General features: G+C 46.1%; 2 protein-coding genes across 3 annotated transcripts in view; both read left to right on the top strand.

Moving 5' to 3' along the window:
* Positions 1-22,217, top strand: part of LOC109577074 (BOLA class I histocompatibility antigen, alpha chain BL3-7) — a 27,783-nt gene extending 5,566 nt beyond the window's left edge. The window contains exon 8 of one of the 2 annotated variants that reach the window (XM_070777494.1): positions 22,182-22,217. The gene's annotated coding sequence lies outside the window, so the exon portion shown is untranslated. Of the gene's footprint in view, positions 1-5,371; positions 5,639-22,181 lie in introns of those variants that run through there. The other variant, XM_070777492.1, reaches the window with a different exon arrangement.
* LOC109577105 (BOLA class I histocompatibility antigen, alpha chain BL3-7) lies at positions 18,724-22,476 on the top strand. Its single transcript, XM_070777484.1, is given in 8 exon segments — positions 18,724-18,929; positions 19,241-19,510; positions 19,707-19,982; positions 20,879-21,154; positions 21,273-21,377; positions 21,799-21,831; positions 21,971-22,018; positions 22,264-22,476. Coding segments are annotated over 8 exon segments (1,122 nt in total). The 5' UTR covers positions 18,724-18,856; the 3' UTR covers positions 22,305-22,476.

Genomic DNA, 22,476 nt, shown 5'->3' with positions numbered 1-22,476 from the left:
ATGTGGGGCACCTACTGTGGAAATGAAAGGACTCTGGAAGGAGCATGTTGAGGAGGCATCATCAGCATTTGGTTTAGGGAGGTGGCAACTGAATTGGGTTACTAGTCTAGGGTTTAGTTGAGATCACTTGACTGGAGAAATAGATGGAAGTGGTCACACCATATAAATGATATTCAAAGCCTTGAGAATAGATGAGGTCACAGATGAGGGGAGAATTGGCTATAGAAGCAGAGGAACAAGGACTGAATCCTGAATCCCCTTTGCTATGGGAACTGATCAGACCACACACCTGAGCAGACGGCACCATTCTGACGTCTAGATGGCACATGGAAAGGGGTCCTGAAGGACATGAAGGAATGTCCTTCACCTGCACTCCTCTTAGAGACAGAAGGTCTGGAATAGACTTATAACACAGTTGGTGCTGATCTTCAGATCACACATTTCATAGCAGGAACACAGATCTGGATTCCCACCTGGCTGTGCACCAGCCTCCCTGTAGGCTCGTTCATAATAGACTCCCGGACTCTGAGCCCTACACTCTAGATGGTGGATCTGGGAAGAGTCCTGAGTATTTTGTAACAATCTCAACAAGCAGTCCTGAGCAGACTGGGATCCACTGACGTTAAAGATCAGAGAATGATTAAGGTGGGGAGGGGTCTTAAACACACATTTAAATGTTTTTTTTTCCTCAGAGGAAAAAGACAAAACATTTGGTGTGAGTTACATGTTGTTTCTGCCGTGTGCTATCACCAGGCTGAAAATTTAGGAAGTGATTATCAGCTCACCATAAAGAGAGTCTCTGAGTTGCTAAGAGAGTAAATCTAAATTTTCTCCACACATGCAAAAGAGGTAATTATGGGACATGATTCAGTTGTCAGACAAAGCTATGGTGGTGATAATTTTGAAGTACAGAAGTGTATCAAATCAACAGTTGTACACCATAAACTGACTCAATATTGTATATCAATCATAATAAAGCAGAAGGAAAAGTCTCTGAATGCTTGCTCTCTGAGTCTTCCCTGCATGGTATTCTTAGGTAGTTCTGGGTAGAAAAAAAGATTTCAAATTGTTCTAAATGAAACAGAGAGAGGCACACTTGTGGTTTTGAGTTTATTTCAGGGAAAACCACTGAACAGCCCTGAGGCCACAGCCAGGAACAGAATCCTCAACCCCACCCTGGTCAGGGCCCACCCAGGAACCCCTTCCCCTGCAGGTGAGCACAGATACTCCTGTTCACAGCACTGTCAGCCCTGATGCTGGACAACGGACCCTGTGGTAGACTTGCTCTCTGCTGCTCCTGACAGCTGGACGGCACATTGCCACCCCTTCCCCGGGTGCCATATGTGCCTAAAGTATTCAGTGCAGTTCCAGTCTCTCTGTGGCACCATGTCCTAAGGAAGAGTCCAGCATGTGGTAACCTGCCTGGTGGAGCTCAGCCTCTTTCTACCTGCAGGAATATTTAGGAAGCAAGGTTTTCTGTCTAATGGAGGAAGCTGTCTGCCTTCCACCAAGATCATCAAGTGTGAAATTCCCCTTATTTGGGAAGAGGGTACACATTCTGGGGTTGGAGAAGGAGAGTGAGGGAGGGGAAAAGAATGACAAATTTCAATCTTTTTGAGCAGTGATCTAGATCAGACTTGGTCTGCTACTTTGTAACCAGTCAGGTTGGATGAATGAATCAATGATGTCTTTCAACTTCTTCTGTGACCTTGCATTATGAGGGCGTTTCTGTCTACTCTAGTTTATACTCTCAGTTAAGCGGAGTGCACTTCGGAATGATGAAATGATTACTCAAAATGTCCTCCAGCTGCCATTGTCTCATTCCAGGCTTAAAAAAGAAGGTCTATAAGTCTTCATGGGACCCATACATATATACTGACATTTTATTGCATATTAGCTTTTGTAACTTAGGCAATTCCAAAGAACGTTCAAACTACTGCACAGTAACCCTCATCTCACATGCTAGCAAAGTAACACTCAAAATTCTCCAACCTAGGTTTCAACAGTATGTGAACTAGAACTTCCAGATGTACAAGCTGGATTTAGAAAAGTCAGAGGAACCAGAGATTAAAGTGCCAACATCCGTTGGATCACAGAAAAAACAAGAAAGTTCCAGAAAAACATCTACTTCGGCTTTACTGACTATGCCAAAACCTTTGACTGTGTGGATCACAATGAACTGTGGAAAATTCCTCAAGAGATGGGAATAACAGAACATCTTACCTGCCTCCTGAGAAACCTGTATGCAGGTCAAGGGGCAACAGTCAGAACCCGGCATTGAACAACAGACTGGTTCCAAAATGGGAAAGGAGAATATCAAGGCTATATATTGTCACCCTGCTTTTTTAACTTCTATGCAGAGTGAATAGTGAAAGTGGCTCAGTCGTGGCTGACTCTTTGCAATCCCATGGACTGTCCATGGAATTTTCTAGGCCAGAATACAGGAGTGGGTAGCCTTTCCCTTCTCCAGGGGATCTTCCCAACCCAGGAATCGAACCCAGGTCTTCCACATTGCAGGCAGATTCTTTACCAGCTGAGCCACAAGGGAAGCCCAAGAATACTGGCATGGGTAGCATATCCCTTCTCCAGGAGATCTTCCTGACCCAGGAATCAAATGGGGGTCTCCTGCATTGCAGGTGGATTCTTTACCAACTGAGCTATCAGGGAAGGCCTATGTGCAAAGTTCAGTTCAGTTGAGTCACTCAGTCATGTCCGACACTTGCAACCCCATGAATCCCAGCACTCCAGGCCTCCCTGTCCATCACTGACTCTCGGAGTTTACTCAAACTCATGTCCATCAAGTCGGTGATGCCATCCAGCCATCTCATTCTCTGTCGTCCCCTTCTCCTCCTGCCCCAATCCCTCCCAGCATCAGAGTCTTTTCCAATGACTCAACTCTTCGCATGAGGTGGCCAAAGTATTGGAGTTTCAGCTTTAGCATCAGTCCTTCCAATGAACACCTAGGACTGATCTACTTTAGAATGGACTGGTTGGATCCTCTTGCAGTCCAAGGGACTCGAAAGAGTCTTCTCCAACACCACAGTTCAAAAGCATCAATTCTTCGGCGCTCAGCTTTCTTCACAGTCCAACTCTCACATCCATACATGACCACTGGAAAAACCATAGCCTTGACTAGACAGACCTTTGTTGGCAAAGTAATGTCTCTGCTTTTGAATATGCTGTCTAGGTTGGTCATAACTCTCCTTCCAAGGAGTGCTGCTGCTGCTAAGTCACTTCACTCGTGTCCGACTCTGTGAGACCCCATAGACGGCAGCCCACCAGGCTCCCCCATCCCTGGGATTCTCCAGGCAAGCACACTGGAGTGGGTTGCCATTTCCTTCTCCAATGCATGAAAGTGAAGTGAAAGTGAAGTCGCTCAGTCATGTCCAACTCTTAGCAACCCATGGACTGCAGCCTACCAGGCTCCTCCATCCATGGGATTTTCCAGGCAAGAGTAATGGAGTGGGGTGCCATTGCCTTCTCCATTCCAAGGACTAAGCATCTTTTAATTTCATGGCTGCAATCACCATCTGCAGTGATTTTGGAGCCCCAAAATATAAAGTCTGATACTGTTTCCACTGTTTCCCCATCTATTTCCCATGAAGTGATGGGACCGGATGCCATGATCCTCATTTTCTGAATGTTCAGCTTTAAGCCAACTTTTTCACTCTCCTCTTTACCTTTCATCAAGAGACTTTTTAGTTCCTTTCATTTTCTATCATAACAGTGGTGTCATCTGCGTATCTGAGCTTACTGATATTTTTCCTGGCAATCTTGATTCCATCTTGTGCTTCTTCCAGCCCAGCGTTTCTCATGATGTACTCTGCATAGAAGTTAAATAAGCAGGGTGACAATATACAGCCTTTTCGTGCTCCTTTTCCTATTTGGAACCAGTCTGTTGTTCCATGTCCTGTTCTAACTGTTTCTTCCTGACCTGCATATAGCTTTCTCACGAGGCAGGTAAGGTGTTCTGGTATTCCCATCTCTTTCAGAATTTTCCACAATTTATTGTGATCCACACAGTCAAAGGCTTTGGCATAGGCAATAAAGCAGAAATAGATGTTTTTCTGGAACTCTCTTGCTTTTTCCATGATCCAGCGGATGTTGGCAATTTGATCTGTGGTTCCTCTGCCTTTTCTAAAACCAGCTGGAACATCTGGAAGTTCACAGTTCACGTATTGCTGAAGCCTGGCTTAGAGAATTTTGAGCATTCCTTTACTAGCGTGTGAGATGAGTGCAATTGTGCAGTAGTTTGAGCATTCTTTGGCGTTGCCTTTCTTTGGGATTGGAATGAAAACTGATCTTTTCCAGTCCTGTGGCCACTGCTGAGTTTTCCAAATTTGCTGGCATATTGAGCGCAGCACTGTCACAGCATCATCTTCCAGGATTTGAAATAGCTCAACTGGAATTCCATCACCTCCACTAGCTTTGTTCATAGCGATGCTTTCAAAGGCCCACTTGACTTACCATTCCAGATGTCTGGCTCTAGGTGAGTGATCAAACCATCATGTTTATCTTGGTCATGAAGATCTTTTTTGTACAGTTCTTCCGTGTATTCTTGCCACCTCTTCTTCATATCTTCTGCTTCTGTTATATCCATACCATTTCTGTCCTTTATCGAGCCCATCTTTGCATGAAATGTTCCCTTCGTAGCTCTAATATTCTTGAAGAGATCTCTAGTCTTTCCCATTCTGTTGTTTTCCTCTATTTCTTTGCATTGATTGCTGAAGAAAGCTTCTTATCTCTCCTTGCTATTCTTTGGAAATCTGCATTCAGATGTTTATATCTTTCCTTTTCTCCTTTGCTTTTGCTTTTCTTCTTTTCACAGCTATTTGTAAGGCCTCCTCAGACAGCTAATTTGCTTTTTTGTATTTTTTCACATCGGGATAGTCTTGATCCCGGTCTCCTGTACAATGTCACAAACCTCCATCCATAGTTCATCAGGCACTCTATCAGATTTTGTCCCTTAAAACTATTTCTCACTTCCACTGTATAATCATAAGGGATTTGATTTAGGTCATACCTGAATGGTCTAGTGGCTTTCCCTACTTTCTTCAATTTAAGTCTGAATTTGGCAATAAGGAGTTCATGATCTGAGCCATAGTCAGCTCCTGGTCTTGTCTTTGCTGACTGTGTAGAGCTTCTCCATCTCTGGATGCAAACAATATAATCAATCTGATTTCGGTGTTGACCATCTGGTGATGCCCATGTGTAGAGTCTTCTCTTGTATCGTTGGAAGGGGGTGTTTGCTATGATCAGTGCATTCTCTTGGCAAAATTCTATTAGCCTTTGCCCTGCTTCATTCTGTATTCCAAGGCCAAATTTTCCTGTTACCCCAGGTGTTTCTTAACGTCCTACTTTTGCATTCCAGTCCCCTATAATGAAAGGGACATCATGCAAAATGTTGGGCTGGATGAAGCACAAGCTGGAATCAAGATTGCCGGGAGAAATTTCAATAACCACAAATATGCAGATGACACCACCCTTATGGTAGAAAGCAAAGAGGAACTGAGGAGCTTCTTGATTAAAATGAAAAAGGAGAGTGAAAAAGTTGGCTTAAAGCTCAACATTCAGAAGACTAAGATCATGGCATCCAGTCCCATCATTTCATGGCAAATAAATGAGGAAACAATGGAAACAGTGTCAGACTTTATTTTGGGGGGGCTCCAAAATCACTGCAGATGGTGACTGCAGCCATGAAATTGAAAGTTGCTTGATATTTGGAAGAAAAGCTATGACCAACCTAGACAGCATATTCAAAAGCAGAAACATTACTTTGCAAACAAAGGTCTGTGTAGTCCAAGCTATGGTTTTTCCAGTAGTCATGTAGGGATGTGAGAGTTGGACTTCATAAAGAAGGCTGAGTACAAGAAAACTGATGCTCTTGAACTGTGGTGTTGGAGAAGACTCTTGAGAGTCCCTTGGAATGCAAGGAGATCAAACTAGTCAATCCTAAAGGAAATCAACCCTGAATATGCATTGGACGGAGTGATGCTGAAGCTGAAGCTCCAATACTTTGGCCACCTGATGGGAAGAACTGACTCATTGGAAAAGATCCTGATGCTGGGCAAGATTGAGGGCAGGAGGGGCAGGGGATGAGAGAGGATGAGATGGTTGGATGGCATCATCCACTCGAGGGACATGAGTTTGAGTAAGCTCCAAGGGTTGGTAATGGACAGGGAAGCCTGCTGTGCTGCAGTCCATGGGGTTGCAAAGAGTTGGGTACGACAGAGCGACTGAACTGTACTTTTGTATTTCTTTGTACATGCATTTGCTGGGGAAAGTATCTATGAAACTGATTAGTTACATGTGACCCACACAGAAGTCTTTTAAGTACTAGTTTAGACACCAAGCTATAATCTCTAGTCCATGAAGACTAATAATCCAACAGTCTTAGCAGATCCATGATGTGATAAAAACGCTCATCTTTTTCCTGGCAATTACCAGTCTGGGTCAAGATAAGGTAGTTTACTTGCTTATGCTCACTTTCAATGTCTGTATGTTTCTTACTGTGAGCTGATCACAAGCATTTCCCAAACCAGCACTGGCTCACAGAAGACATAAAGTATCATTGGTTTGTGGGCTTATATTCGGGCAACTACCTGGTGCCAGAAAAATAGCAGGATTGACAAAATAGGCTTTGGAGATTCCATTTTAGGTAACATGGTTGGCCTGGTTTTAAGGTTTACGTGGCCAGTGAAAGCAAATAAAAATAATAGATTAAGTATAAAAAGCTTCTGTAAGTACAGTACTAAGAGAATAAATATAAATATAATTTAGGCAAAAAATAAATGTGGGCAATATTTCAGAGGGAGTTGTTTTCACCCTTAGGGCATTAGCCAAATCTGGAAAAATCTTCCCTTTGGTTTACTAAAGCTTATGAGCTGTAATAGGAAATGTAACCCAGAGCTTGCTCATGTGGGGAGCATAGGTGACATCCCCTCCTTGAAAATCCAGAAACCAAGATTCATATGCTTGGAGAGGATGTGGAGAGTTTGGAAGCATGGAACCTACTACTGGGAATATAAAATGATGTTGGAAAATACTCAGCCAAGACAGATTATTAAAGGCAATATTGTGTCCTGGGGATAATGAAAGAAGTTAAGGTCATCCTCAAAGACTTACAGGATATAAGTGTGGTGGTCACATCATATCCAGTTAATTCTCCACTGTGGTTCTTGCAGAAACTGGCATGATAATTACCAGTGACAGTGAGAAAACTGTAACTCTCAATCTGGCTACTTTCTTTTCATTTCCTACCTTTATGTTTCTACCTACAAAGTTTTCTCTTTTAATTCCAAATAACCTGGAAGTTTGCCCTAGTATTTTTGGAACATAATTTTTATCTGGATATATGAGGAGTGAGACCCAAAGCCTTGGACTTGAACTCTCTATTGTTTTGGTCTCTGCATTTCTAGCCTTAGTTCTGTGAGAAGCCATGTGGTCAGATGATCGCAGAGTCATCCTGTGCTTGGCAGGTCTAAGGTGCTCCCAGTGTTCCCTCCTCTGGGAGCAATACCTCTGTATAATACTCACTTTAGGAACATAAGCTGGACTAGTGACTCTCTGGTAACATTTAGGAGATTAATAAACATACATTTTGGGATCACAGGGCAAAAAGATATGAGGGACCCATGGTCAGCTGTCTCAGGACTAGCTGTGCAGGCCAGGCTGGGGAAGCAGAGATTCCACAAGGAGGATGAGTGACCTGCATTCCTGTCCTACCTGAGAAGTTCCTCCTCTAGGTCTCAGCCTCCACAGGCCCTGCGCTCAAACAGGAGGACAAGGAGGAAGAGACCATCAGCAGAGATTCTCATCCTGTCTGGAATGTGAAGGAAACTGTCTGTAAAGAGGACAGGAAGGAACATGAAGAGACAAACGCCCCCAAATGGATACCTGGTGACCAAACCCTCCCCTGTCAGACCCCACGGCTGGGAAGATGAGGAAGGTAACATCTCCAGGCTCCCTGTGCTGCCCCCCACCCCGAGCCCAGCTCTCCTTTCCTCCAGCTCACAGTAATGTCCCGGGAGCCAGGGGTGACACTGTAAATACATCTCTGCTCATCTCCCAACAGACCATCATGAACACACACTCTGAGAATCCTGTTCTCCCGATATGTATTAATTCACTGTGTGCGGCCGAACCCAAGTAACACTGGTCTCACACACTGGTGTGTGTCTCCCAGGACAGTGAGGCAGGGAGTTCCAGGGCTGCTAGGGTGGCCCTGCAGGGCTGCTTGGGCTTCCCTGGTGTCACATGGTAGAGTCCGCCCCGCTGTGCAGAAGACTCGGGTTCAATCCCCGAGTTGGGAAGATCCCCTGGTGAAGGACATGGCAACCCACTCCAGTATTCTTGCCTGGAGAATCCCATGGACAGAGGAGACTGGAGGGCTACAGTCCACGGGCTTGCAAAGAGTCAGACACGACTGAGCGGCTAACACCTTAACCTTAGGGCAGCCCTGCACACGAGGTTGTCCAGGCATCCAGGTCCCCGGGACCTTTCCTCTCTCTCTCCCTGGGACCTTACCCTTGTTGGCATGGACCGAGGAACCCAAGACCACGTTCATGGTTTGGGAGCAACCAGGGAAAGCAGGAAAGGAGGAAAAGTTTCTTCCCTTGAAAATCAAAATTCAAAAACTTACATCTGCCTCATCATATTGGCGAGAATTTAACCATGAGGACAAGCAGCCTCAGAGAGATTGGAGAATGAGTATATTTTAAATCTAGGTGACTTTGTCTAGGAAAAAATTCTATTATTATGGAAGATGAAGGATTTTTGCTATACGTAAATGTTTAAAATCATCAGTGGAGAATCATTATTATCAATATCTTAAACTGAATTAGATTTGTATTTTAAAAATAGAATAGTCTCAGAATATATTGCTAATTGATAACAAAGTTGTAGATAGAATGTATGCAAAATACCATCTTACAAAATGGACTCTCTCTCTAGAATACTGTCTAAACTGTAACACTTACCTTGTTCTGGGAGGGAATGTGGAAAGATTTTGGATGGGATGGAGGAGGAAATTTACTTTTCACTGTAACCCTTTATGTCATATGAACTTTTTAGACTTTATGCATGTATGAGTCAGTTGAAGAAAACCCCACACTGATTTGCTCATCATTTGTTATGTAGTTACTAGATGTCAGGCTCTGTACAGGGTCTCAGTGAGTGACACACCAAGGGATTCACAGCAGGGTGGAATGAGATGTAAATGCAACCTAGTCTATAATGAGTTGTTGGGAAACAGCTTCCAGGAGGCAGGGAACTGATGGAGAACCTCCTGTGTGCCAGGAGTGGCGCCCCCTGCTGGGGACATGAAGAAAACTGAGGACTATGCTCTGGTGACCTAAACCTCCCACCCTGATGAGGATCCGTGCCAGCCCATGACTTCCCCAGACCCCTGCTAATCTCTTTTGTCCTTGTGTGGTAAGTGAGTAAGGTTCACGAAGGAGATGAAGAGGCAGGAGGCTGGGGTCCTGGGCTCTTAGGACTCAGGGCAGAAGAGTACTCTTCGAGGCTTCAAAGGGTGGGAGGTGTGTGATGCCTGGAGAGGAGGGGTACCCTCCTTGGTGTCCTTGAGTGTAGGTCTAGAGAGGGAGAAGGTCATTTTCCTGCCTCTGGAAAATGTTAGGGGGACCCCTGGCCCCCACTCATGCCTGATCTCCTTGTCACCCTTGTGGCCTCCAGGCTCCACTCCAGGTCCTGTCCTTTGATCTCCAGGAACCACCTTCATAGCCACCAGCTGGGCAGATCTTTTTCCCAATCTGTTGGGCCAGTCTTTCTGACACAGTGGTCCCACTGTTTTAGCAAATAAATGGACAATGTCCCAGTAACCTTGACTGTGAGCTCAGGATGAGATTTCCCTTCCTTGAGTCTCCCTGCCCCACTGCCGCCCCCAGCATCATGTATGGGGGTGTGTGAAGTGGGGACTGAGGTGGAGGTATTTCTCTGGAAGAAAGGAATTCCTGTAATCTCCTGTGCTCTCTCCTTTTCTCTTTTTCCTTCTTCCACCTGTACTTGAGTCACAGCATACTTGGAAGGATGTGAGAGCTGGACTATAAAGAAAGCTATGTGCTAAACAACTGATGCTTTTGAACTGTGGTGTTGGAGAAGACTCTTGAGAGTCCCCTGGACAGCGAGGAGATCCAACCAGTCCATCCTAAAGGAAATCAGTCCTGAATATTCATTGGAAGGACTGATGCTGAAACTGAAACTCCAATACATTGGCCACCTGACGCAAAGATTTGAGTCATTTGAAAAGACCCTGATGCTGGGAAAGTTTAAGGTGGGAGCAGAAGGGGATGACAGAGGATGAGACGGTTGGATGGCATCACCTACTCAATGGACATGAGTTTGAGTAAACTCTGAGAGTTGGTGATGGACAGGGAGGCCTGGCTTGTTGCAGTCCATGGGGTTGCAAAGAGTCAGACACAACTGAGTGACTGAACTGAACTGAACTGATACATGTAATTTCAGAAAAATACCGAAAACATAAGTATAGTTTACCACCAGAATACAGAGCTGGCACCTGTGTGTTTATCATCCAGGTGGAAAACAGAGCCTCTACCAGCACCCAGGCCCGAAGCCCCTGTGCCTCTCCCCACTCAGACCCCACCTCCCTGTGTTCACATCTACTCAGTGACCCTCCCCCACCCTCTCCTCTCTGGTTCCTACCTCCCACGCCCGTGGCCTCCATCCCACAATGTCAGTGTTTCCTGCCTCTCCACACTTCTCCAGGAGCCTCCCCACCTTACAGGCACTTTGGGATCTCCTCTCTCTCTTCTTTCTCCCCTCTCCTCCTGCATCCTAGGAATGGAGATTCCAGAGCTGATTCCCCAGAGGAAGAGTCTGTAAGTGTGGCAGTAGCCAGTAGCAAGGTCCCATCCCTTGATAATGAGGACACCCTGTATGTTTGTGGGCTCCACCCTGGACCTGGCATTACGGCCTTGATATCTGGTCCTCTCTGAGGCCAAAGTCCTTGGTTATTTAATGGGGAGAGAAATGTCCATGTCAGCGCGTATTTTGGGTGAAATTCCAACTTTGATTTTGACACCGAATGGACACCAGCTTGTGTGCACAGCACTCACCCACTGCTGGGAGCCTAAAGAGAGCCTGGGCAGGTCTCTGGTAAGGAGGTCAAAGGGGAGCTCAGGTGTCCAGTCATCAGCCCGGTGGCCACACTGGGTCATGACCACTGTTTCCTCTCCAGTTCTGCACAGGGAAGGCAGAGGATGCATTGTGGTCTGAGTCAGACAGAGGTGGCTGCCCTGGTCCATTGAGGGGGTGAAGGTGGTTTCTGAGCAGCTCTGGGGTCAGGCTCGAGGGTACAGCAAGGATTAGAGGAGAGGAGAGCGCTGGAACCCCGCCTGTATCTCAGTTTCCCATCTTTTCTCTCCATGTCTCCTCTCTACAGCTCATTGATGCAAACATCCTGTTGCTGCTGCTGCTAAGTTGCTTCAGTCATTTCCGCCTCTGTGCGACCCCATAGACGGCAGCCCACCAGGCTCCCCCATTCCTGGGATTCTCCAGGTGAGAACACTGGAGTGAGTTGCCATTTCCTTCTTCAATGCAGGAAAGTGAAAATTGAAAGTGAAGTCGCTCAGTCGTGTCCGACTCTTATCGACCCCATGTACTGCAGCCCACCAGGCTCCTCCATCCATGGGATTTTCTAGGCAAGAAAACATCCTGGAAAGTTGATAATCGCTTCTTCCATTTCCTGTTCATTTCTAGTTGATATAAAATGTGCTTTCATTTTAGTATAGTTTGAAATTTACCAAAAAGTAGCAAAGTTAGTAGAGAGTTACTATATAGCCCACACTCTGTGAGGACATTTTATGCCACCATCATACAGTCCTCACAGCTGATGATGACCAATATTGATACAGTGTTACTAAACTCCAGAATTTATTTGGACTTCATTAGTTTTCCTTTAACCTGATCCAGGATCCTATGAAAGACACATATTAAGTCTGAATTGTGTCTCCTTCAGGCTCCTCTGGCTGAGACAGTCACACAGACTTCTTTTATTCTTGATGACTTTGATGTTTTGGGGAGTACTGCTCAGAGACATAGTAGAACATCTTTTGATTTGACTGGGGCAAAGGGTTTTGGGAAGAGGACCACAGAGATGAGTGACATTCTCCAGTCACCAAGGGTACACACTGTCCACTGGGATATCACTAATAAGTTCACTTCATCACCTGGCTAAGGTACATTTCCCAGGTTTCTGTGTGAACTTCTATTTTTACTTTCCCACTCCTCACCCTGTGATCTTTAGAAGAAAGTCACTATGTGCAGCCCACACTTAGGGGCGCTCTGATATGCACATTGGTGTACAGTTCAGCTCAGTTCAGTCGCTCAGTCGTGTCCGATTCTTTGCCACCCCATGAATCGCAGCATGCCAGGCCTCCCTGTACATCACCAACTCCCTGAGTTCACCCAAACTCATGTGCATCGAGTCGGTGATGCTATCCAGCCATCTCATCCTCTGTCATCACCTTCTCCTCCTGCCCCCAGTCCCTCCCAGCATCAGGGTTAGGTGTGTGCAAATATAAGTTTTCAAATGAGTTGGAGAAAATACTAGATTCATCAGTGGACAGGATGGAGAGTTTCTGGGTAGCTTCCTTAGAAACTGCTGACTCTCATTTCTCAAGGCTGCGCTGCTTCCTATTCCTGCCCCAGTGAGTGAGGGTTTCTGCTGCTCTGCGTCCTTCTGCTGCTCCAACCTTGGCGTCACCAGTTCTTGGACTGTAGATGTGCCATCAGGTGTGATGCACGTTACTGTCTTTGTAATTTACATTTCCTAACAACATAAGATGTTTAGCATCTTTTCATATACATTTCCATTGTTATACCTTCTACAAGAGGTGTCTGTTCAAACTTTATTTTTAAAGACTTATTTTCATTTTGTTGAGTTGAAGACTTCTATGTATATTCTAAAACACGTCCTTTATCAGATATGTGAATTGACAATAATTTCTCCCAGGCTGTGGCCTGACCTCTTCTACTGATCTAACAGTATTCATTAATGAACAGTATACTTTTCTGGAAAGAAAAATGAGAAATTTCTAACTGCACTTGTTTCTGAGTAGAGGACTTGAGTGAATGGGGAATGAGGGAAAGAATATGGATTATTTATTTTTGTATATGCTTGAGTATCTCTTCAATTCTCTTGTGTGCTGGTAAATAATGCTTTCAAAAATTACATGAAAATCCCTTACATTTGTAAGCATTTGACAGATCACCCTCAGCTCATACACTAGGATGTACATTCTGATCCTCTAGCTGGGCTAGAGCTCACCTCGCTTCTGTGTTATTCTCCTGTTAGACATAAGTCATCTCACAGAAGATCAGCATCAGACAAGGACATCTGAGTGCATGACACAGAGAGACAAAACAAGAACACGACAGCATTCTGTACAAGCTCAGACCAACCAGGCAGCACGGTGCCCCTCACCGTGGACCAAACCTCTCCCTGTGCTGATCCAGAGACCACTGCTTCCTCCCAGTCACAGCTGTATCCTCGCTCTAGTCTGCCCTCCCTATAGCAGAGGCTCACTGAGGTGCCCAGGCATAGAATTGCCCCCAATTCCTGACCACACCCAATCTAGAGTGAGCCAGTCTCGCATAGATGCTTCTCAAAATCAAAGCCCACATCCTCTATATCAGCGGTCCTCAACTTTTTGGCACCAGCAACTGATTTCTTGGAAGACAATTTTTCCATGGACCAGGGGTGGCAGGAATGGTTTCAGGATGATTCAAGCACAGCATTTTTATTGTACACTTTATTTCTAATATACTGTTGGCACTGATCTGACAGGAGGTACCGGGCCAAGCTCAGAGTTTGGGCACTCCTGGCTGTATATGTACTAACACCTTACAAGGACACTACCTATCATCTCTGATACTGTGTAATCTCCCTCGCTGTATCCAGTATAAATCCAACTTGATTGCCCACAGATTTGCTTCTGATGGTCTTTGGCTGAAGAACATTCAGACATGTTACCTGTTCGCCAAAAACTTTTATGTATCTCCATTGGAATAGGGGCATATGTTTGTATCCTGTGAGTGTCTGATTGACATAGGAAACATTTTTCTATTTTGATGGCTTTTAATCTTTGGGTCCTAAAACTCTTCATTCCACAAGTGTAAAAAATCCATGTATATTTTTGTCTAGGAGAGAGGGGTCCAAGGGTGAAGGGAAGCAGAATTGATGGAATTTGGGAAGAAACTATAGCAGAAGCAGTAAGTAAAAAGTAATAAGGTGGTGAATTCTAATGTTCTGCTTTACAACTTAAGTATGTACAAGTCTTACAAAGTATTGATATCTGCTGTGTTCAATAAACACTTTCTTTTGGGCTACATGAAGACTTCTGTGTCTCCTTATGTTTACCAGGTTAAGGAAAACACCAAGAGATCAAGGATTATATATAGTGATGAGCAGTTTTGAACACTTACAACCTTAAGGTGATAAACCATGGTTTGGCTAATGTCTGAACACTCTATCTGTTAAAATACACATTAAAGAAACTTTCAGAGCATGCTGTATTTAAAGATATATCTAAGACCTGTACAGACAAATCCATGACTTCAATATTAAGATTATTTTAACGTGCATCAACCTATGAGTCACACAGTATCTTTTAGGGGAAAGAGACAGGAGATTAATTAACAACATTCTACATATGCCTTGACCAATATGCTAGCTAGTAGCCACATATTGCTATTTAAATTAAATAAAAGTGCTCAGCACTACAGTCACTTTAAGGTGATAAATAGCCTCATGTAGCTACTGGCTACCTGACTGGACAGCACAGACATAGAACAATTCTTTCAGCACAGGATGTTCTGTTGGAATGGATGGCTCTTCATAATTTGTGGGCCTCGAGTCAGGTGCACTAGACCACGTGAGTTGAAAGGGCCAATATTATTTTTCTTAGACACTACGTCAGATTTCTGTCTGGGATATGAATACACATTAAGCTGGTGTGTAACAAAATCAAACTAGGTTATGAGTGGGTCTGGCGCCTTCAGCTACAAACTGTTCCCAGTTCCTAAGGGGAAACACCTGTCCCCCCACCTTCCTTCCCAGATTGAGGACACTCTCTGGCATCACTTTCTAGGGGGTGAGTTCTCTCCTAGAGCAGCCCAGGCACAGGGCCCTCAGTTAAGTTTGGGGAGGCAGGGAGTCCAGCTCAGGTAAAAGCATTTTCCAAAATGAAGAGGAGCCAAAGGCAGGGATCAGTTGAGAGACGCCCTGGTTCCTTCAGAACAGCAGTTCTCAGAGTGTGGTCTGTGGAATCCTTGATGTCACTGAGACCCTTTCATGAGATCCCTGAGGTGAAAGCTACTTTCATAGCATCACTCAGATATTATTTGACTTCTCACTATGTTGACATTTGCTTTGATGTATAACAGCAGTAATGGAGACTATGGTAGCAAACTTAACTAGTAATTATTTCCTCAAAACTTTCTTGCAGAAAAAAAGAAAACTAATAATCAGGTTTGCTTTAAAACATCCAGAATGACACATTAAAAATTCCTATCTGTCCTTAATAACCAAAATGGAAAAAAATACGAAAAAGAATAAATCTATACACATGTAGAAGTGAATCACTCTGCTGTACAGCACAAATTAACATTATAAATCAAATATCCTTCAATAAAATAAAATTTTAAAAATAAACTAAAAAATACTTATGTTTCCTAATCATCAGTCTTAAATACACATTTTAAAAGTATCTTCTGTGATGACATGGAAAGTATACATCGAGCACTTCTACTACATTTCAAAGTCCTATGGCCCAAGAAAAAACTGTGTGATCTGAACTACCCTCTTTTTCACGGAAAACAACTGTTATTGAAAGAATGAATGAGCAGAAACATCTGTATAATTTAGTGAAACAATCTATTACTTTGTAAAAATCTTATATTAGTATTAGAGATGTTCAATGAGCAAAATAGGCTTATGGATTTTAATGTAACAGAAGAGAAAATAGTCAATGATATTGTTTCAGGTCCACTGTGGACAAACCTTTGAGAAACTACAATTTGTACAGTTTTAGTTTTGTATCCAAGATGAACACCCACAATTATCTGGAAAGATTATTAAAAAATACTACTCCTACCTATGTGCGGGCTTTTTCACTTTCACAGACTACCGTCAAAATAACAGATTCAATGCAGACGCAAACCTGAAAATCCAGTGGTCTTCTAGTGAAAGAGACAGGAAAGAACTTGGGAGAAATGTAAAAAGCTCCATGCTTCTCACCACCCTGTTTATTCTGGGAAATAGTTATTCACATTAAACACATGGGTTATTAATATTATTTAAATAAACAAAAATGTTTAAAGTATATTATTCGTAGTATGGAAAATATGCATAGAAGTGGTCACATAATACTACCCTTAGAGTCGTCACTAATTTGTAAGATTGTGTAGATATTTTAATCAAAATCACAAACAGCCCCAGAGCTAGGACTCAGGGACACAGTGGGACAAAGAGCTCTTGGAGGGGAGTTCAGTTCAGTTCAGTCACTCAGTCATGTCCAACCCTTTGTGACCCCATGGACTGCAGCATGCCAGGCCTCCCTGCCCATCACCATCTCCTGAAGCTTGCTCAGACTCATGTCCATCGAGTCAGTGATGTCATCCAACCGTCTCATCCTCTGTCATCCCCTTCTCCTCCTGCCTTCAATCTTGCCCAGCACAGGGGTCTTCTCCAATGAGTCAGTTCGTCCCATCAGGCGGCCAAAGTATTGGAGCTTCAGCTTCAGTATCAGTCCTTCCAATGAAGAGTCAGGACTGATTTCCCTTCAGATCGACTGGTTTGATCTCCTTGCAGTCCAAGGGACTCTCAAGAGTCTTCTCCAACACCACAGTTCAAAAGCATCAATTCTTCAGTACCCAGCTTTCTTTACGGTCCAACTCTCACATCCACACATGACTACTGGAAAAACCATAGCACCATAGCTTTGACTAGACGGACCTTTGTTGACAAAGTAGTGTCTCTGCTTTTTAATATGTTGTCTAGGTTGCTTGTAGCTTTTCTTCCAAGGAGCAAGTGTCTTTTCTTTTTTTTTTTTTCTAATTTTATTTTATTTTTAAACTTTACATAATTGTATTAGTTTTGCCAAATATCAAAATGAATCCGCCACAGGTATACATGTGTTCCCCATCCTGAACCCTCCTCCCTCCTCCCTCCCCATACCATCCCTCTGGGTCGTCCCAGTGCACTAGCCCCAAGCATCCAGTATCGTGCATCGAACCTGGACTGGCAACTCGTTTCTTACATGATATTTTACATGTTTCAATGCCATTCTCCCAAATCTTCCCACCCTCTCCCTCTCCCACAGAGTCCATAAGACTGATCTATACATCAGTGTCTCTTTTGCTGTCTCGTACACCGGGTTATTGTTACCATCTTTCTAAATTCCATATATATGCGTTAGTATACTGTATTTATGTTTTTCCTTCTGGCTTACTTCACTCTGTATAATAGGCTCCAGTTTCATCCACCTCATTAGAACTGATTCAAATGTATTCTTTTTAATGGCTGAGTAATACTCCATTGTGTATATGTACCACAGCTTTCTTATCCATTCATCTGCTGATGGACATCTAGGTTGCTTCCATGTCCTGGCTATTATAAACAGTGCTGCGATGAACATTGGGGTACACGTGTCTCTTTCCCTTCTGGTTTCCTCAGTGTGTATGCCCAGCAGTGGGATTGCTGGATCATAAGGCAGTTCTATTTCCAGTTTTTTAAGGAATCTCCACACTGTTCTCCATAGTGTCTTTTCATTCCATGGCTGCAGTCACCATCTGCATGATTTTGGAGCCCCCAAAAATAAAGTCTGCCACTATTTCCATTGTTTCCCCATTTATTTGCCATGAAGTGATGGGACCAGATGCCATGATCTTAGTTTTCTGAGTGTTGAGCTTTAAGCCAACTTTTTCACTCTGCTCTTTCACTTCCATCAAGAGGCTCTTTAGTTCCTCTTTGCTTTCAGCCATAAGGGTGGTTGTCATCTTCTTATCTGAGGTTATTGATATTCTCTTGGCCATCTGATTCCAGCTTGTGCTTCATCCAGTCCAGCATGTCACATGATGTACTTTGCATGTAAGATAAATGAGCAGGGTGACAATATACAAGCTTGACGTATTCCTTTCCCAATTTGGAACCAGTCTGTTGTTCCATGTCCAGTTCTAACTGTAGCTTATTGACCTGCATACAGATTTCTGAAATAGGCAGCTCAGGTCGTCTGGTATTCCCATCTCTTGAAGAATTTTCCACTGTTTGTTTTGATCCACACAGTCAAAGGCTTTGGCATAGTCCATAAAGAAGAAGTACATGTTTTCTCTCTTGCTTTTTCGATGATCCAGGGGATGTTGGCACTTTGATCTCTGGCTCCTCTGGCTTTTCTAAATCCACCTTGAACATCTGAAAGTTCAGGGTTCGGGTTCTGTTGAAGCCTGGTTTGGAGATTTTTAAGCATTACTTTGCTAGCGTGTGAGATGGGTGCAATTATTGGGTAGTTTCAACATTCTACCTAGCAGGAGGGGAGGGATCAGGGCAAAGTCCCAGGTGCCTGGAGGGCAAGCCGCTCAGGATCTCAGGATCAAGGGCGGTGTCTGGGGCTGGAACCCTCCATGTTGGGGATTCCCCTTCTCCTCGAGTTTCACTGAATCTCTCACAACTTGTGTTTAGCCCTGCTGCCTGGACCCTCATGATGCGGCTCCAGTTCTCACTGCCACTAGGTGCCCGGTTTCTAGAAAAACCAATCAGCGGATCCCGGTTATAAAGTCTCCACCGACCCGCCCAGACGCTGCTTCTTCCCAGACCCAGAGGATGCGAGTCATGGGGCCGCGAACCCTCCTCCAGCTGCTCTCGGGGGTCCTGGTCCTGATCGAGACCCTGGCTGGTGAGTGCGGGGTCGGGAGGGAACGGCCTCTGCGGGGAGGGGCGAGGGGACCGCCCGGGAGTCTAGGGCACTACCCCAGGGAACGAGTGACCCCGACGCCCCTACCCAGACTCGCCCCCTCCCCGGGTCCCATCCTGTCCCTCCCTTGCATTCCGACCTTCTTTTCTACCCCTTTCAAAGTTCGGACAGGTTTTCGACCGCTTCCATCTCGCTGGCCCTACGCCCCCTCCTCCCTCCCGGGTCCGTCACCTCGGACCCGGGACCCGCGCCGGGAGGAGGTCCGGCCCGGTCTCACCCCTCCCCGCCCCCAGCCTTCCACTCCCTGAGGTATTTCTACACCGCCGTGTCCCGGCCCGGCCTCGGGGAGCCCCGCTTCATCATCGTCGGCTACGTGGACGACACGGAGTTCGTGCGGTTCGACAGCGACGCCCCGGATCCGAGGATGGAGCCGCGGGCGCGGTGGGTGGAGCAGGAGGGGCCCGAGTATTGGGATCGGGAGACGCGAAAGGCCAAGGACGCCGCACAGACTTTCCGGGCGAACCTGAACACCCTGCGCGGCTACTACAACCAGAGCGAGGCCGGTGAGCGACGCGGGCCCGGGTCCGGGTCACGACCCCCATCCCCAGGGACCGGCGGAGTCGCCCGAGTCTGCGGGTCCGAGGGTCACCCCAACATTGCGGAACACACCCGACCCCCACCCGGGGGGAACCGGCGGGGCTTGACCCGGTTTCATTTTCAGTTTGGGTTTAATCACCGCGGGTGGTCGGGGCGGGTCAGGGTCTCACACCCTCCAGCTGATGTACGGCTGCGACGTGGGGCCGGACGGGCGCCTTCTCCGCGGGTATTAGCAGTACGGCTACGAAGGCAGAGATTACATCGCCCTGAACGAGGACCTGCGCTCCTGGACCGCGGCGGACACGGCGGCTCAGATCACCAAGCGCAAGGTGGAGGCGGCCGGTGATGCGGAGAGATTAAGGAACTACCTGGAGGGCCGGTGCGTGGAGGGGCTCCGCAGATACCTGGAGAACGGGAAGGACGCGCTGCTGCGCGCAGGTACGAGGGGCGCGGGGCCGCCCTGATCTCCCCTCGGGCTGGAGCTGGCTTCCCACGAGGAGAAGAAAGTGGTGTCCTTGTGGGAGCAGCGCCCCAGGTTCTTGTCCCGAGAGCGAGGAAATCCGCCCGGGTTTTCATATTCTGTACAAGACAGTCACCAGTGGCCCCACTTCTCTGAAGGACAATCAAGGAATCCAGTGTCTTTGACGAAGAAGCAGGAAACAAACCATCCCTGAAATAGCTGGTCAGCGGTGCCCTGTGACCCTGGCCGCCATCTTGTGATCCATGACTTTCTCTCTCAAGGCCTGTTCTCACCCTGAGAACCCCCTGACTTCAGCTTTCCTGAGTCATTCAGCCTTCACCAGACTCAGGACCTTTACTCTGTATTCTCCCCCTCACATTTTTAGAGCTCCTATTCTAGTCTCTCATTGGAGAAATTTCCAAGGACTAATGTAGATCATCCCTGATCTCTGATTTGAGGCTGTTATCTAGCTCTTGTGCTGCTTTTTTCAAAACCATGCTCCTAAACGTTCCATAGCTCAGAGGGTAAAAAAATTTCATAATAAGTCTGGGGATCTGATGTACAGCCTGGTGACTATAGTTAATAATAATTCTGTATTGTATACTTTAAAATTGATCTTAATCATTCTCATCACCCCTGTCAAACACGCACACACATAAGGTAAGTTGATGAATATATTAATTAACTTCACAGTGTACATATATATCAAAGCAACATGTAGTACACTCTAAATGTGTACAATTTTTGTTAAGTATACCTCAGTAAAGCTGAGGGGAAAAATCACTGTTCTGTCCTTTCTCAGCATGGTCACATGATGCTGCTTCAGTGACCAATGGAGGTAACACAAACTATGACTTTTCTGATTCTTCCTCAGATCCTCCAAAGGCACATGTGACCCATCACCCCATCTCTGACCATGAGGTCACCCTGAGGTGCTGGGGCCTGGGCTTCTACCCTGAGGAGATCTCACTGACCTGGCAGTACAATGGGGAGGACCAGACCCAGGACATGGAGCTTGTGGAGACCAGGCCTTCAGGGGACGGAAACTTCCAGAAGTGGGCAGCCCTGGTGGTGCCTTCTGGAGAGGAGCAGAGATACACGTGCCATGTGCAGCACGAGGGGCTTCAGGAGCCCCTCACCCTGAGATGGGGTAAGGAGGGGGATGGGGCTGGAGCGTCCTCTCAGATAAAGCAAGAGCCCTTCAGGACTCAGTTCAGCAAGGTCAGGACTCAAGCCTGAGGGCAGGGCCTCTACCCTTGCCTCCACAGAGCCTCCTCAGACCCCCTTCCTCACCATGGGCATCATTGTTGGCCTGGTTCTCTTCGTGGTGGCTGTGGTTGCTGGAGCTGTGATCTGGAGGAAGAAGAACTCAGGTAGGGAAGGGAGGGAGGGATCTGAGTTTTCTTGTCTCAGTGGGGGTTTCAAGCCCAGGTAGTTTACCTGCCTGTTACTGGAAAGTATGCCCACACACGCATGGAGTCTGGAGCTGATGCTAACATTTTGCTTTTCTAAAGCATGTATGAAAATGAAAGAGAAAATTTTCACCTTCCTAATTCTAGTTGGGGACCAGGTTTCCAGCACTTGAAGGTCAGAGGGAGGTCCTTGCTGAGGACAGACCTCCAGGAGGGCAGGTGGCCCCGTCCTTACACGTCTCCCTTCTCTGTGTTCCTGATCCTAGCATGAGTTTTGACCACAGTTCCAAAAACTTCTCTGGGGTCCAGGACTAGGGGTTCCTGTAGGGTCTCATGACTCAGCCTTCTCCCGGGCCTCTCACGTGATATTTTCTTCTCACAGGTGAAAAAGGACGGACCTACACCCAGGCTTCAAGTAAGTATGGAGGGGGTGATTCCTGAGACCCTTGTGAGGGTGCAGACAGGAGGCCATGGAGGGCTCACCCTCCTCAAAGTTCCTTCTCTAGTTTCTCTCCTGTGGGTTCTGACCATGTCCTGGTCTTGTTCCCCCCCAGGCAGTGACAGTGCCCAGGGCTCTGATGTGTCTCTCACGGTTCCTAAAGGTGAGACCATGGAGAATCTAAATTGGAAGGGGGATTGGGGCAGAGGGGACACATTGGGCAGCAGGGATCTTTGAGTGGGACATGTGGGCATGTGGGGGGCTGTGGAGAATGTCAGCCCTTACGTGACTGACCTGAACTGGTTCCTGATTCTCTTCTCTAACAATGTGAGACAGCTGCCTTGTGGGGACTGAGTGATGCTTGGTCCTGCTTTGTGACATCAGATCCCCTGACCCCTCTTTCTGCAGCTGCATCTGAATGCATCTGTGCTCCTATTAGCATAACATGAGGAGATGGGGAGACTGGTGACCCCTGCCCACTGCGCCCCCTCCCCACCCTGAGCTGTGTTCTCCTCCCTGTTGGACTCCCGTGTTTCGGCAGAGGTGGGGCTGGGCCCTTTCTACCTTTGTCTTAACTTCATGTTGTGCTGAGAAATACTGAAATAAGAATCTGGATGTGAA

The sequence above is a fragment of the Bos indicus genome, chromosome 23, assembly GCF_029378745.1.
Source record: "Bos indicus isolate NIAB-ARS_2022 breed Sahiwal x Tharparkar chromosome 23, NIAB-ARS_B.indTharparkar_mat_pri_1.0, whole genome shotgun sequence".
Taxonomy (NCBI): Eukaryota; Metazoa; Chordata; class Mammalia; order Artiodactyla; family Bovidae; genus Bos; species Bos indicus.
The sequence above is the reverse complement of the archived record's forward strand: the minus strand, read 5'-3'. Positions and strand labels throughout refer to the sequence as shown.